General features: G+C 39.9%; 1 protein-coding gene across 4 annotated transcripts in view; it reads left to right on the forward strand.

Moving 5' to 3' along the window:
• The window catches only part of LOC126251822 (uncharacterized protein KIAA0930 homolog), a 126268-nt gene that overhangs the window by 76830 nt on the left and 31615 nt on the right, over positions 1 to 17823 (forward strand). The window contains exon 9 of one of the 4 annotated variants that reach the window (XM_049952480.1): positions 8148 to 8768. The exons of 1 other annotated variant lie outside the window; for it this stretch is intronic. In XM_049952480.1, the coding sequence (XP_049808437.1) occupies positions 8148 to 8768 (621 nt within the window). The remainder of the gene's footprint in view (positions 1 to 8147; positions 8769 to 17823) is intronic. 2 more of the 4 variants (XM_049952481.1, XM_049952482.1) reach the window with 2 other exon arrangements.

Below are 17823 nucleotides of genomic sequence, written 5' to 3' on the forward strand. Positions count from 1 at the left end.
ATAGTTTTGATACTTCATTGCATTTCACAGCCATATTTGATGGAGTTGTGTACCAAATTGCACCTAAGATGTTTTCACTGATATTTAACTGTGCATTTCCCAAATGTTCACATTGTGATTGATTGAAAATTAGTTTAGCTACCATGTTTCCAGCAGCCCAATCTTTGCTTCTTATGTAAACTTAAGAGGTGTTCAGTTGGCAGTTAACATATGATCTTTCCTCCTTTTTAATGTAAAATGTCAAAATATTAAAACCTCTCAACAACAGCTGAAATTGTATCATGTTGACAATACATAATACAGATGCCAGATTTAATATTTCCTAAACAAAAATTACCTTTCTTTGCACTGACGAGAAATAGTTATGGAAGATAATAAGTGTGTGAAAAGTAGAGAGTTGCAGTAAATTGTAGAACTTTTTACACACAGATGGTATAGCAGTTGATCTGAAGGTAATGGGAAGTAATTACCAGGTTTTGAAGTCTGTAGTAATTAATAATGAATAAAAAGCAGTTGCATATGTAAAGAATAGTAGATACAAACGAAGACAGGTCTGATAAAAACTACACAGAAAAAAGAACTTTCAATAAAGATATGGTGGTGCTATTATTTTGCATATGTCGGGGAAGGATCAGGGTGAAAAGGAGGGAAGAATGAGCGCAGAGGGGGCTAAAGAAGGGCTTACGAAAATACCATGTAGTAATAATAACCAGTGTGTAATTAGAGAACAAATTTCCACCAGCAATTGAAGAGCTAGTGTTTGTAGAAAGGCTCGAGTTAATTAATCTTAAATCTGTGCACAGGTGTCTGCTTGTAAGTCACAGATCATTGCATGTTGCATGTTTCTGGTGGGCTTTCTCTGTGTTACAATTTAATGGTGGTCATGCCAGCTTCACACTGAACAGTATTTACATGTGGGCTGATGAGTGATATGATTCCTGCCCCAAGTATCTCTCTTGGGAATGTGTTTGTCTTTAACTGTAATCCTGCTATTGATGGTGTGGGCATATAAAACAGGTTCTCCTCACAACTAGGTGGCCTATACACAGTAGTGAAGCATTGTTTTATCATAACTATCTTATTCTTGATGCCTTCAGGGGGCTCACCACTCTCTGGTGAGTACATGCTTGGCTACCAGTGGGTGCCAGCCTTTGGAGCGCCACCTCCCTATCCATGCTGCATGTCTATTCTCTTCCTATTCTTTTCCTCTACCTTGGGGACAGAGTTGTACGCTTTCGTCAGGTAACTGAAGTTCTTGATAAAACTGTGTATGGATTCATCCTGTCAACTTATTTTTCTTTCCCTACCTTCCGCCGCTTTGGTGTTTGAGGTCGTTCTTCTTCTTCTTCCTCCCTGTGGGTTTGCTGGCCCACGTGTGTTGCACATAAAAGGTGACTGGGTAACCTGTAATTCCCAGCCCCGGGTTGACAAGTAGGGCTTGTACATAAGCCCTGGTAAAAGCCAGGCACAGGGAATGGTGATTGCTTGACCTGGTACCTTCCTGTATGCCAATTGATCCCTCTGTCTGGAGTCTGGGAGATGTGACCTGAATTGTGGACAATCACCAAAGAAGATGGGTGAGCCTCCACCCACCTTCCCCCCTTCCCTCTCCTCCCCCCCCCCCCCCTCCTCCTACTCTCACCCCCTCCCCCAGCAGGAAGGAGTGCGCCATTAGAGATCCTGTCCATCGTGGGGGTTTCTCCACGATGAGCTACTCATCTCGTAATTGTAAATGGGTTGAGATGAAAGAATCACACACCTGTCCTGGCTGCACACCAATGCCTTGTGGTGTCACACACAGAAGACGGTCACAATTTCATGACAATTAATCCATTTCTTATTCAGAAAGGTTTAGATGTCACTGTAGATCCTGTGCAGTCTTGCTCTCGGTTGGATAATGGAACCTTGTTTTTGGAGACAGTGCTTTTCAGGCACAGAAACTGCTCAATGCAACACTTCTCCACAGCTATCCTGTAAAAAGTAGAGGCCCACTACACTCTGAATTCCTCTCGTGATGTCATATACACTTGGCTGCTTGATGGCCTGACCTAGGTTAAAATAACAGCCTATCTCACTGACCAGGGAGTGACGGCAGTTCATCGCATGATGGAAAGAGTTGATTAAGAATGAATGCCAACCCACACTCTGTTCCTCACATTTGACCATGTGGTACTTCCATCTAAAATTGAGGCTGGCTACGAAGTTATTACTGTCAAACCACATATCCCAAGTTCCACGCTTTGCCATAAATGTCAGTGCTACAATCACACCCACGAATCTTGTGAAAGTGCAGCCGTATGTGTGACCTGTGGCAGGGACACTCACGAGGGTGAGTACCCACCCTCTTTCGCCTCATTGTATGAACTGCAAGGGTGATCAAGCTGCTTCCTCCCATGACTGTCCCACATACCTCAGTGAAAGAGCCAATCAGGAGATTTGCTCAGAAAATGTTGGCTAGCTGCAAACTTTTTACACCACCCTTTGGCAATTATAGTACAGTTCTTGCTACACCCCAACCTACGTAGGACATGGCTTTTCAGATTTGTGACTTCCAGTTCATTGCCATGGTTGTGAAATCGTTCAGCTCCAAGGTCACACCCTCATCTTCAGTAGCTACATGTGTAGCTACAAGAGCACATCTTACCAACAAACCTTCACCTGCACCAGTGAAATTGCATGCCTTGCAAACAGAAGCACAGAAATGCAAAAAGGAGTACTTCCTAGATGACTTTCTCTATACAGTTAGCCAGCCAACGTCTGGGTCTGCATCTGACAAACGCCGAGGTTCCAAGCAGCCAAATGAAGGCAAACAATCTTCACCTTCTCGACGTCAGCATTCTTCTTCAACGGTGTCACCACGCGATGCCCTCACCCAGCCGACCTCCATTTCACCGAGGCACACAGCCAACAACCAGTCTGCTGGCCAACTGTAGGCAATCAACCAGGATCCTCTATCTTCTGAATCTAGTCGTTGTGCATGTTTGAATTCTGGCACTTGGTAGCCACTGTGGTGGCTGCCCCTTATTTGACTCATCTCGTGTCTACCATCTGATATGGTTATTCTCCAATGGAACATTCATGGCATCAGATCCAATAGGGTTGAATTACGGCTCCTCTTGTGGTCATACTGTCCAGTTGTTTTCTGCCTCCAGGAAGCAAATTTACACCCTCACAATCATCTTTACCTCCCACACTTCACTTCAGTCCGATTTGACTTTCCCCCTGAGGCAGGGACTCTGGCTCATGGAGGAGTCGTGTTGCTCATTCGAGATGATGTTTAAAGTCACACCATTTCCTTGCACACCCAGCTTGAAGCTGTTGCCGGCTGCTGGTGGCCAAGCGGTTCTGGCGCTACAGTCTGGAACCGCGCGACCGACACGGTCGCAGGTTCGAATCCTGCCTCGGGCATGGATGTGTGTGTTGTCCTTAGGTTAGTTAGGTTTAAGTAGTTCTAAGTTCTAGGGGACTTATGACCTCAGCAGTTGAGTCCCATAGTGCTCAGAGCCATTTGAACCATTTTTTTTTTAAGCTGTTGATGTCCGTCTTTCTTTTCCTGATTTCATCTCCTCTCTTTGTAACATCTAGTCACCATCAGCTTGTGCTGTCATCAGGGCAGACATTTTGCAACTTAATGCTCAACTTCCTCCTCACTTTTTGCTGCTCGGTGATTTCAGTGTCCACCATCGCCTTTGGGGCTCTCCATGCCCCTGTCCGAGAGGCTCTCTCCTAGTAGGTATCTTCAATTGGCTCAATTTAATCTGTTTGAACACAGGTATACCCACATTAATTTCCAACTCAACCACTCCTTTTCCCACTTGGACCTTCTGATATTTACTGCTCAACTTGCTCGCCGTCTTGAGTGGTCCGTTCTCTCCGACACACACTCGAGTGACTATTTCCTCTTTGTCACTCATTTGCAAACGCCTGTTCCGTCTGTACATCCAACCAACTGGCAGCTTCCCAAAACAAAGTGTTCCATACATCACTCCTCTTCCTCACCCAATCTGCCCCTGTCCCCTGATGAACTGAGGTATGCCGCAATGCAATCCGTGTGTGGAGACGAGCTCTCCATATTTTTAAATACCATCCCACAATAGCGAACTACATACGTTATAAACAGCTATGTGCACAGTATTGCTGCATTTTCAGGAATAGCAAAAAAGCTAGTTGGCTTTCTTTTCAAAGTTGTTTTAACAGTTTTACTCCCTCTTCTGTTGTTTCGAGTAATCTCAGTCGCTTTCAGGAACCATGGTTCATTTCCCGGCTCCTGATCTGACCATAGCAAACAATGTTATTGTAGACTCTCTTGATATCTCCAACATCTTAGGCCAATATTTTGCAGACATTTCAAGTTCCACCCACTACTATCCTGCCTTTTGACCTCTGAAACGAGCGGCAGAGGCACGGATGATATCTTTCTCCTCCCACAATCGTGAATGTTACAGTATTGCTTTTAATATGAGGGAGCTTAAATATGCACAAACTTCATCCCAGTCATGTGCTCCTGGACTGGATGGCGTTCACATAATATTGCAACACCTATCTCCTGAGGGCCTAAGCTTTCTCCTCCATGCATATAACTGTATTTGGACAGATGGCACATTTCCCAGTTGCTGGTGTGATGCCATGGTATTCCCATATCTAAGTTTGGTAGAGACAAACACCTTCCTTCCAGCTACCACACAATTTCCATCGCCAGTAGGTCTGCAAGGTGATGGAACATGTGATTAGTGGTCGGCTGGTGTAGTGGCTCAAGTCTCTGAATCTTCTCGCTAATACCCAGTGTGAATTATGTTGGCACTGCTCTGCGGTTGATCATCTTGTCACCTTGTCAAGTCATATTATGAACAACTTTTTTGCAGAAGTGCCAAACTATGGTCGTGTTTTTTGATTTGGAGAAGACATATGACAGCTGCTGGAAAATGGGTATCCTCTGTATTGTGTACGAATGGGACTTCCGAGGCCATCTGTCCTTTTTATCCGGGAATTTTTAAAAGATTGTGTTTTTAAGGCACATATGGGCTTGGGTTTGTTGGACACTTGTATTAAAGAGAATGTGGTGCCTCAGGGTTCTGTGTGCAGCATTGTCTTATTTTCCATAACCATTAACCCTATTATGGATTGTCTACCACCAGGTACTTCAGGCTTTCTTTTCATTGATGACTTTGTGATCTATTGCAGCTCTCAGTGAACCTTGCTACTTGAGTGGCTTCTTCAGTGATGCCTTGGTCATCTTTACTTGTGGATCAACAACAGTGGCTTACACTTTTCTGCTGACAAGGCTGCCTGTATAAGCTTCTGGTGGGGCCAGGAGTTTCTTCCCCAGTCCCTACGACTCGGCCCATTCCTTCTTCCATTCATTGGCACAATGAAATTCATGAGACTCAAATTTGTTAGGAGACTCTATTGGTCTTCCCACGTCTCTTACTTGGCAGCTTGTTGTAGTCCCTCCCTCAGTATTTTCTGCGGTACGTCTTGGGGAACAGATCAGACCATCCTCCTCCATTTAGACTGGTCCCTTGTCCATTCGAAACTGTATGTATTGTATATTGTATATTCATGCGCACGTCCGTCTATCTTATGTTGTCTTAACATGATCCACCATTGCGGCATACGTTTACCCATTGGTGCTTTCAGTACTAGTCTTTATGCTGGGACTGCTGACTTAACGTTGTCGTACCAGTGACATGTTCTCCTCATTTGTTACGTGAGCTGTCTGTCTTCTTTCCCAGGTCACCTATCCTACGTTCCCTTATTTGATGATTCCCTTGACCACCAGTATGGGCTGCACCCGTCTCCTATGTTGCCTCCCAGAGTTCACTTTCGTTTGCTGCTGCAAAGGCTGCAGCTCTCCTCCATTGGCCTGCTAGTCATTCTGTTCCCTTGGATGATTTTCGTGTCACTGTCTACCAGCATGTAGTATCACTTTGGAGTGCACAATGGTCTTCTCTCCTGGGGGAAGAAACTCTGGGACATTAAACGTCTTCCAACAGCATGGTTGACTTCCTCTCAGCCCTCGCATTGCGAGGAGGTCATTTTAGCCCAGCTACATGTAGGACACTTGTTGTTTTAGTGCCCGCTATTTACTAAGTGGCGACCCTCCCCCACTCTGTGCCTACTGCTCTCAACCCTTGATGGTGCGCCACTTTCTGATGCGGTGCCCATTTTTTTAACTGTTTATGTTTACATCTATGTTTGCCATCTACTTTATCAGGTGTTTTAGCAGATGACATGCATTCAGTTGATCTTACTTTTTGTTCGCTGCAGCGGCATGGTGAAGCAAATTTGATCTCCTCCATGGGGACGACCACCATCTCAACAATGTTCTGAGAAATTTTTCCTAAGGACGTCCATGTTCTTAGCTGCTCCTCTTTTAAAGTTGCCTGATTGGGTTTTTGCCTTCTTTGCCTCAAGTTTTTATTAAGTAGATGTTTTTTTTTTACATTATGATATGGACGCTTATTACGTTAGCAGTTTTGCGCTCCAAAGCACCAACCAACAAAAATTATTCTTGATGTCTGGAGGACACATGCACAGGCGCACGCATGTATGTGCACACGTGGGGAGGGAGGAGGGGATGCACACACACACACACACACACACACACACACACACACACAGAGAGAGAGAGAGAGAGAGAGAGAGAGAGAGAGAGAGAGAGAGAGAGAGAGATGGTTAAGACATTGGAGTCATATTCAGGAGAACTGGGGTCTCAAATCCCCATTTGACACCTTAAATAAAGTTTTCTGTCATCTCCCTAAGTCAGTTAAGGCAAGTGCTGGGATAGTTGCAATGAGTGTGACATGGCCAGTTCTGGCCCTCCCTTGTCCAATTCGAGCTTGTGCTCCACATCTAATAACCTCATTTGCTATGGGACATTAAGCCCTAATATTTTCTTCTTCTCCTACTGTTATGATGACTTACATCAGATCCATTTTATTCACCTCTGAGACATCTGGATTTCTTAGAACATTCCTCAAAGAACATGGTTCATATAAATCTGAATATCTGTTTTGCATTATCTCCACCCCCAATCATCTAGTATTCAATTCGCTGACCTCATATATATCAAAATGTCCCTTAGCTTGAAATATGTTATGATGAGGACTTCCCATTATCTGTCAGACTGCATGCAATTACTGTTCAGCTTGTCTGTTTGGCACGATCACCACTACGGGATTAACTATTTCCAGCAAGCATTTTCCAGAATCAGTTCTCAATACTGTATTGCTACAAGCCTTATGCAGATTCTGTTGATTTGGTTTCTTTGCTTGCAACAGCTGTACTTCAGGAATGGGAACTGTCTCCAGAATTCATATGTAAGTCTTTTTCTGTGATTCTAATTTTCCATCTCCTGCTTCCTTTTGTACACATCATCCACCTTCTGTCCCCCTTTTCTCCCTTTTGGCAATTTTTTTGCAGAGCATACTTTCATATGACAATGTTTTTCCTTTACTCCCAGTTTCTAAAAAGTTTTACATACAGAACAAAATAAATCTTGTGTCTTCATTCATTGCTTATTTTACTTACACATTGGTGCCATTTTCATTTCTGTATTATTTTTTCATATCTGCTTATCTTTAAGCAGTCAGTTATTAAGTGTTGTGGAACTTTTGTTAAAGCACTTTTAATTAAATGAACTGTATGCTCAGAATTTCCTTTGTATCAATTGATGTCTGCCTTTGAGTAATTATCTTTTGTTCTTCTGCTCCCTTTTATGTCCTATACGTTCATTCAGTTTTGCCACATTCAGAGCCCAGCAAAAGAAACCATCTTGTCTGAGACCCCTCTTATTTTTAAATCTGTTATATTGCTGTCAACCCTACTCCAATTCATTCTAGTTGGTGAGTATAAGCTTTTAGTAGTTTAGGAGATGGCTAGAGCTGATATAGTAAAATTCAGGTGTCCTGTAATGGTAGTTGTCAGGGACTCTCAGACATAGTGGTTGTTAAATGTCTGCACTTTGTCAATTATGATAGGTTTTATTGTCACGTGAAACAACAGATTAATGTTTCTTTCAAAAATTTATTCTTGAACTTTAATGTGCTCTATTCGGAGTAACATACTTAGGGTTGTGGCAATGTATATATTAACTAGAATCATTTTGTTATTTTTTTTTGTCACTTTGTCGCTTTTCTTGTCCTTAGAGCTCGGGTTTTGTCTGCACTCTTCTACTTCTACTGCTACTACTTCCTGTCCTCCTCGTTGTCGATGTTCACCTCACAGATCAACATGTGCCAGTGTAGGGAGCATGGGCATGTCACAGAGCTTCTGTGAAGCCACAGCACCGCCGACTAACAGTACAACTCAAACATCCAGGAGGTGTCCTTCCTGCATAAACAATAATGAGCAGTGTGAAGGATGCCTACAAACAGGGCATTCTTTAGACTGTTCATTCCTAACTGGACATGTGTGTGACAGCCATTTTCAAAATGACTTGCAGCCTGATGTCAGTGGAGCTGAAGCAATTGACAGAAACTTTCATGATCTCAATCTTGGTATAGAACCACAAATAACAAGAAATGGGAACAAACAAGATACTGCTGTGTCCCCAGAAGGAATCTCCAGAGGGCAGAACAGTAAATCCAGCAGCCATAGAGTAAAGGAGTACCATTCCAAGTCTTTACCAAAAAAGCTGAAGGACTCTGTAAACAACCGTGCCAAGTCATATGGCAGGTCAATGACTCCACCTTGCCGGTTTACGCCTGATGGTACTCTAGTGAATTATTGGTGTGACTTGCCACGTCGAGGACCACCAGGAGCTCACGGTATGTTTATTTGCTTGTTGCATGGCTTAATAAGTTTTTGTAAATAATAGTTGTTAAGCAGTAACTATTGTTAATTACTTAATACAATACTTTTTTCTTTACATTTTTCTTTAGCCACTTAACTTGCACATAATAAGTATTATTTTTAGGGTAATACATCTGTTGCTCATTTTGTTTTTAACTGACTAATGTAAAAGTAGTACCAATGTTACACAAATGTGCAGTCTGCTTCAGAAATGTATAAATCTACTTGAAATATGGAACTAAATGCCACTTGATGTCTAATTGTGGGTGTACAGAGCCATTAAGATATAGTAAATACTAAAAAAAAAAATTGTTGTACTTTCTCACAAATCTTTTATCTGAAATTTAATTTAACCTTAAATACTATCTCTAGTCTGCGACTGAATGTGTGCACTTCTTAACGTTTTATATTTTTAAAATCATGAAACAGATTTGGGCTGACAAAATTACGTATGTATATTGACTCCAGTTTGCCCCTCCCCCCTCCTGCCACACTGCCTTTTTCCTCCCTACTCTCACCCACACAAACATCACATTGTGTGAACATGATAATTGTTATTTAATGCCTTATCCAAGAACTCACCTGTCAGCTGAAAAATGCTCATTATTTTGTCTACACATTTAGTTTTAAGGCAGCAAGTTTATGTGATTTTTGGCAGTCATTTTGGACCTACACATATAAAACAAATAGTGATGATTTAATTGTGCATCATTTTTGTAACTAGGTTATTCTCTTTATCTCTTTGAACTTTGCTAAGAAATATTATAGTGGCATTCCTGGAATGCACTTATATCATTGGAAATTATTCTCTCAAGATATTTGGGGTTGGTAGTATCACACATTCTTTGCCACTATTTCTGAAGGTTTTTTATTTGGCTTTGATGTATTATGTTGTCCATTGTGAGTAGGTTTTCATTTAAATATATAACAGGAAGAGTATATGACTTTAGTATAGCAAGAAAATGTTGAAATGACAAAAGGAGCCCTTCACTCAAACTGTGTACAGCATATTTTTCTGTCCACAACCTCTGTTGGTTATGTATTCACAAATACTTAGCCCATAACGGATGGTTTGTTGAGGGCTGCACCTGATTAGATAAGTGACAAGAAAGCAGAGATTTACTGTTTAAATCATTTTTATTTCAAGCGGCATTGTGTGTTTCAATGGTCATGCCATCATCATCACATGGATTTGTATGTTTTTATATTGTGGCATGTACTTATGACGTGCACAAACGTTGTTTATTTGGTAGACAGTGATGTAACAAAACCTCCTTGCACTAACGAGGATGCATTGCATTTTTACAAACTGATAGCTGTTTTAATATATTTTTACAAGTATGCAAAAACTGCACGTACTTCATATCTGGATGAATACAGTTTCTGTGTGCTGTCGTAGTGCACCATACGTCTGTCACTACACATTTCAAAATTACAGTATTTTTTTTTAAAGTTGTATAATGCAAAGATGTTATCGGCCACAAAGATTTTGAACATAGGTGAGACTACTGCCAAGATACTGAGAGGAATTTTATGGAGTTGTTAGTTCTATGTAATATTACAGTAGTATGAAATTATTTTAATTTTTAAACAAAATGAAAATTGGTAACATAAATTAGCAGATTATCTTAATTAATTAGTAGATTATCTTAATTTCATTACAAGTATTGTTTATGGTAAAATTATAAGTACGAAGGTGCTACAGAAATATTGTCTACAATTTACTGATATGTTGTTACTATAGTTGAGAAACTTCAAAGAAGTTTATGGAGCCAGATTTAGTCCTTTCATGTAATATATTTTGTCCAAACTACGTGTTTATGAACATTTCCATTACAAAGAAGTGACACACATGCATGTCACAAATACATTTCATGATGAAATAACATGTTGATATGGATGATGATGATGATGATGATGATGATGATGATGATAGCATGGTAGCAGAAATGTATGGTGGTGTTTAAAATAAAAGTAGCTGAAGCAGTAAATCTACAGGTTTTTGCCTGTCCTCCTCCAGCATCCGATCATGACAAGTGAATGTGAAATTGTCAGCAAAAACCTCTTCATAATAAAATAGCGTGATCAGAATTGACTGACGTATTTGATCAAAAAATAATTAACTCTTGTCAAACTACGAAGGTGAGTCAAATGAAAACCTTAAATTTGTAATAACAAATCGAAATTTCGTAACATTATCCTGTAAGTTGGTAAGCATGCTACAAACAGCATGCAGAATGGCCTTTAGGTGGCAGCATAGTGCAGATGCACACATACCGTCGCAGTGTCAGTAGAAAGATGGCCGCCCCACTTAAGACTTGCACCAGGGAAGAACAGCGTTCTGTTATTCGGTTTCTGCGTAGTGAAGATGTGAAACCTACTGAAATTTATCGATGAATGAAGGTTCAGTACGGTGATGCATGTTTGTCACAGCAGCAAGTCTACGAACGGAGTAGGAAGTTCGCAAATGGTGTGACTTCAGTGGAACGTGCTCCTCGTCCAGGTCAGGCACAATGAGGTGTGACTCCACAGAACATTGCAGCAGTTGAAGCCATAGTGAAGGAAAACCTCCGAGTGACACTGAATGCCATTGCAGCATGTTTAAACATTAGTCATGGGTCAGAGCACCACATTGTGCATGATGTGCTCCAGTTTCACAAAGTGTCTGCAAGATGGGTGCCACGGCAGCTGGCTCCTGAAATGAGAGAATGACGTGTTGATGCTTGTGAAGAACTTCTTCGGCACTTTGAACAAGAATGTGATGGCTTCCTTGCAAGAATCGTTACTGGGGACGAAACCTGGGTTCACTTCCACCAACCTGAAACAAAGAGAGCGAGCAAGGAATGGTGCCATTCCTCATCACCAAAGAAGTTTTGAACAGAACCATCAGCAGGGAAGGCTATGCTGACTCTCTTATGGGACAAGGCGTCATTTTGGAACATTATATGCCTAGAGGGGCCACTGTCACCAGTGCATCATACACAGATCTCCTCTAAAATCATCTGCGGTCTGCAATCAAATCAAAGCGACCTGGATTGCTGTCAGCAGGTGTCCTTTTGCAACATTACAAAGCAAGGCCTCACACTGTCCATACAACAGTTGCAACAATCACAGACCTGTATTTTGGGTGTCTTCCTCATCCACCATACTCACCAGACCTTGCCCCAAATGATTTCTGTATGTTTGGAGCACCCAAAGACTCAATGGAAGGAAAGAAGTTCCATTCTGATGAAGAGGTACGCCATGCGGTGCATGAGTGGTTGCACGGACTACCAAAAGAATTTTTTTCTAAAGGAATTTATGCACTTCGTAAGCGCTGGAAGACATGGATTGAGCGTGGGAGAGATTATGTTGAAAAGTGATACAGCTCTGTACCACTTCTGCACAATAAATAATATTTAAAAAAATATTTAAGGTTTTCATTTGATTCACCCTCATAAATCGGAAGTTTCCTATCCTCATCAATGGTAGTGAGCTTCATACAAGCTATATAATGATGGACCCCATATTTCAGCAGACATCAGTTGCCAATAGAAAGATGCAACTAACAATTTAAGCACAAACAAGTCTTCTGAACTGCTTCATGAAGTGCTTGGCAACTTTCTTTGCCATTTGAAATGGTGAATTCATCTTGAACATGAAGATACTAAGTAAAGATGGGTGTTATAAGTATTGGTATCTGAAGTTGAGGTTGTTGGAAGACTTGGATTGCGGCCTGAATATTGCATATTTTGTTATGACTTGCAAACCTACAAAAGAAGAATGGAAGGTTATGTACATTAAGCCTGTAAAAAGGAGCAGCAAATCTAAAAATAATGAACACATTTTCTTGTTTTTGTTCACTGTGTCATCCACATTGTTTACTCTTCAGATCAAGAGACAGTGGGCAGCTCTCTTTCTTGTAGTTGGGCGTGGATTGGTTCTGAGGTAATGTGTATCATAGGCAGGACTTAATACTTATCTGTGGAGGCACAATTTCTTAATGGTTACATACCAGTATCATCATATCTGAATCTGTAGGATTTTGTTTGAGCTGCTTTGGTCATGCTAAAAGTGAATTGTACCAGTTATTTGAATGCTGGTTCAGTTTTTGCCCAAGTTTCATCAGTTGCAGTAATACACCATGGGAATATGAGGAGCTCATTATCAAAGGTGGACAACTCCATTTTTCACAAAATGTAGATGTTAACTGACCCCAGCAGTACTTTTCAAGTTGTACCTTTTCAGGCTTCAAAAATTGACTGAAACATGTTGAAAATTAATGTGGATTGCAATGTGTGAACAAAATGCAAATGACTCCACTACATTTCTGCTTCATATTTGGCCAATTCTGGCAGCAGCCAATAAGATGATAGGAATGCCTCTCAGGCATTCCCATAGTTCAGTGTGCATCCGGTATGGCAGAACCTCTTTTTTGTAAGACAATTTTCAGTCTTAGCTTACGTTATTAATTTAACACAGTAAAATGCAGTCATGGAAGAGAAAGTGCAGGTAATTCATGCTAAACAAGCAAGAAAGCTGCTAAGGGGTAAAGCAATTGGAAGGTGGTCAAACAATCCTTGGGTGTGCAACAAAACTGGAGAACTCCTAAACTTATTTACAAATCTCAACTTGGTTATTTACTCTATATAAAAAAATGAACTTAAATTTACTTTTAAGGTATCATAAGAATCACTTGAAAAATATTCAGCACTCGATGTGATATAGATCTGTATATGATACTTTTGGGTCTCTCCTGCAAAAAAAAAAAAAAAAAAAAAAAAAAAAAAGTTATAGATAATGCATGTGTGTTCCCATCTCTCTCACATCTGCATCTGATTAAGGTGATGTGACACTCATTTTACCAGTATCTTCTACATACCTGTACCCTTTTATAATAATGCGTCATCAGATATTAAGTACTCAATGTAATTCTTATGTGCTGACTGTGGTTTGTTTTCCAGCAGTATATGAAGTCATGTAAATGATGATAATATGTAGCAGTGTGTGATGATGATTTCTACTAGGAGATGAGGCATCCCGTTCAGTCTTTTTGAAATGCAGTACTCCATCTTGCAGTTGTATGGGATGGTAGATCTGCACTACTAGAAGCCTTCTGCTTAACGTGATAGTCCCTTTTCCTTTTCTTTTCTTATACAGCTCAAAACATGATTTATCATAGTGTTACCCCTTCATTAACACAGCTTTCTTAACTGCTGAACACTGTTTTCTTCTTTTATGCCTTAAAAATGTAATTTGGTACAAAAATAAAAACGGGCATTATTATAATTTTTGTTTCTTCTCTCTCTCTCTCTCTCTCTCTCTCTTCTCTCTCTCTCTCTCTCTCTCTCTCTCTCTCTCTCTCTCTCTCTCTTCTCTCTCTCTCTCTTTCTCTTTCTCTCAACCCTCCCCTTCTCACTTCCCTCTTCTTTGCTCTTCATTATTTATTGGTGTGGTAGGCTGCTCTTTACTGATTTGATTGTACGGTACTGTATTGAACTTGCAAAGATCTGTGTGAGGGGTTGTATGTGCATCGTGTGTTGAAGTATGATGCATTTTAACAAATTCAAACTAACATAAGACCTGTGCCACCTTATTGTCCTGTATGTATGAATGAGCTAGATGGTAACTATAGTAAATGGAAGATCTAATCTGTGATAAAAACACCTGAAATGCTATATAATCATCATCAAACCTGAGTGTCTTTATGGACAATGAAGCACTTAGCTATGGACACTGAAGCACTCACATTGTACACTGAAGTACTCAAAGAGAAAACCTGAGGAAACCCAAAATAGGGAACAGAAAGTAATCAGTGAAATTATAGGTACAAAATACATTAACAATTCCTTTTCTTCCATTTGTGTTATGAGAGCATAGAATTCTGCAGCTTAGAACCTAACTGTCTTTTGGAAATTTATTTACAAAGCGTTAGTTCCATACATGGAATTATTAAGTTCACCTTGAAACAACAGAAAGCTTTGTGTATTCCTTGATTAAATTCAGTTGGCAGTGAAAATAGGTAGGTCTCCAGGCAATTCTGTTTACCATAGGCATATGGAGAATGAATTGAAAAATGTGCACCACAATGTGGTGGTCTAGTTATTCCTTGGCCACAGTGGGGAGGGGGTTAAAGGCAGTACTTGGTATGCCTGCTTTTTTGTGTTTTGATTTTCTTAGCAGTCTCCTGCTTTTCTGTGTAGCTGCTAGTTACTTCCTCTTTGTGAGGATATATATTTCCAGCTTTATGATCTTTCCTAGTCCTCTGCCTTGCCCTTCCTCCTACCTGGTTATGCTGCTAATTGATTGTTGCCACCCCCCCCCCCCCTGCTCCCTCCCCACTCATAAATATACTCTCACTCTCTCCTGTGTTTCCCCCCTCTCAACAACACCTGCATTTGCTACATTTGTGCTCATACACAGAAGGAGATTCAGACAATCTGCATCTCCTGACTATCCTACCTCTCTATAATTATTGCCGGAAACTGTCCATTCCATGAATGTCATATTGTGCACCCCATCACTTTAAAATCTCTAATTGGGACCTAACCTAACACTGACTAATTATGTTGACAGCATTTTGTTAACTGCCTTTTTTATTTTGTCTTCCACAAAAGTTTGTGTCCTGAGAAAAACTATGTATGGTTTCAAAATTTGTCATGCTAAAGAAAAACACCATAAATTATCCTTTTGATATTTTATGCAAAGATTTCAATTACACCCTCTATAGAATTCTACCTGCGAAACTTTTATAGCAGTAATGAAACTAACTATCTCTCTCTCTCTCTCTCTCTCTCTCTCTCTCTCTCTCTCTCCCCCCCCACCCCCCCCCACCCCCCCACCCCATGCATCAGTGAAGCCAGATTTCAGAAGGTTGCATTAACAGCTTCTATAAAGCAATAAATTGAGATTAAACATATGATTGCAGGGGTAGGGAGGAGGGAGGACATAAAGGAGGGTGCCCATAAAAGATTGGTGAAGAGTCCAATTCTATTCTTTGCTTTCATAAATACCCCACAAGAGATTTTAAATGGTTGTTCAAAACAATAAAGTTTACATGTGACATGAAAATAATAATTAAGATGCAAACTCAGCCATTCATCACACTACAAAGGCAATGTCTGAACATGCATATAACTTGTTTACAGCAAATAGTTTGTCCTAATGCATTAAAATCTTGTATTGTACAATATAAAACAAAAATTGGTGACATACATACACATCAAAACTACACATTAATTATTGCACACAATAAAACTAAGTATGAAAACTTGTGTTCATATGCTTCACTAACTCCACAGGTTTTTTAATATACCTTGACTCAATGCTCTGCATTAGAAATCTGTGTGATTGTGTTAATCTGCAGACAAAAGGGATTGCATTGCATACTTCCACTAGATGTGGTGTTGCCAAAATTATTCAGTAGACACACAAAATATTCATTCTGTAAAATTGAGTGATATATGAATTATGTTTAAAGCAGATAATTGGAAACGTTTTGTAGAGGTGTCTTCAAAGATCTTGTTGAAATTCTTACTCACTTCCCAGCACAATTTCTGTGTAATAGCATTAGCAACTATTAGTAATTCCATCAGGTAAACAACACAAGGTACACATAATAATCTCCATATACATATTAGTCCCTTTATTCAGATTCAGAACTGAATTCTATATTATGTTGCAAACACTTAACTGTCCACACCATTGCGTAGAACTTTCACAGTGCAACAAAAAATTTTATGTTCTGTGTAATTCCATAGGTTAAATTTTACAACCTTTCCTACTTTTTCGCGGAATAAACGACTATAGGATATGCATCAGTGGACATGCTTTGAAAGCTGATCATACTGCATCTGTAGTGTGACTGTGTGTCATTACTATAGGACCAGGATGGGAGGCTGCCCTACTTCCATCTCTTTGCTTATTATTCCTTTAACAAAACAAAAGGAAACTGATGGATCCCCCTCCACACTCACTCAAGCTGTGCAGTGATAAGTTCAGAACAACATTGCCACTGAACAGACTGCTTCTCAGTATATTTATTCCTTAGCGAAATTTGTTGTGAGTAATATATCTCTATTTCCAACCAATATCTCAATACATACTATCAATAATAGGAATAAGAATAATCTACATAAAGACATAAAATCATTTACCTTGGTCCAAAAAGGATTCCAGTATTCAGGAACACACACGTTCAATAAATTGCCAGAGACCAATAAACACTTGGTTTCAGATAAAGCATGGTTTAAACAGAGTTTGAAAGACTTTCTTTATAGGCAGCTCCTTCTACTCTGCAGATGAATATCTTAACAGGGACTAGTAGACAAGTTTAAGTAAAAACGTCTATTAGGTTTCAGTTTCAACAGCTCTCGTTCACAACAGTCAAGATTAAGTATTTTGTGTATGAGTAAGTTTACTAAAAGTGTGTAACAATGTTTCATTCTGACAGTACATTAATTCTGTAAATATTAGCACCCAATTTACTATTTTGACCATCTGCTGACAAATGATCAGGGTAGTAAGTATTATATTCAGTTGTTTTATGTTATACTTTCTGACATGACATGTGCCACACCCATGAGAATCATATCATTTTTGGGTCTATGGAATGAAAACTGAATCTAATCCAATCTAATCAGAACATTGTCTGCAAAATTGACAAGAGGAAATACAGTACTGGACTCTATGGTATTATATCAAAACGCCCAGCTGTGAACGCAAGTGGATCTTCATCTATCATGTCTAATAGCCTGGGATATTTTGAATCATTCTGTAGAAATTAACATGGGATCTGTGGAATATAATTTAGGTTGTATGGAAAAAAAAGGAGAAAAGGAGTTTTGCTATTTAGGGAGTAAAATAACTGATGATGGTCGAAGTAGAGAGGATATAAAATGTAGACTGGCAATGGCAAGGAAATCGTTTCTGAAGAAGAGAAGTTTGTTAACATCGAGTATAGATTTAAGTGTCAGGAAGACGTTTCTGAAAGTATTTGTATGGAGTGTAGCCATGTATGGAAGTGAAACATGGACGATAAACAGTTTGGAC

Source organism: Schistocerca nitens, chromosome 4 (assembly GCF_023898315.1).
Source record: "Schistocerca nitens isolate TAMUIC-IGC-003100 chromosome 4, iqSchNite1.1, whole genome shotgun sequence".
Classification (NCBI taxonomy): Eukaryota; Metazoa; Arthropoda; class Insecta; order Orthoptera; family Acrididae; genus Schistocerca; species Schistocerca nitens.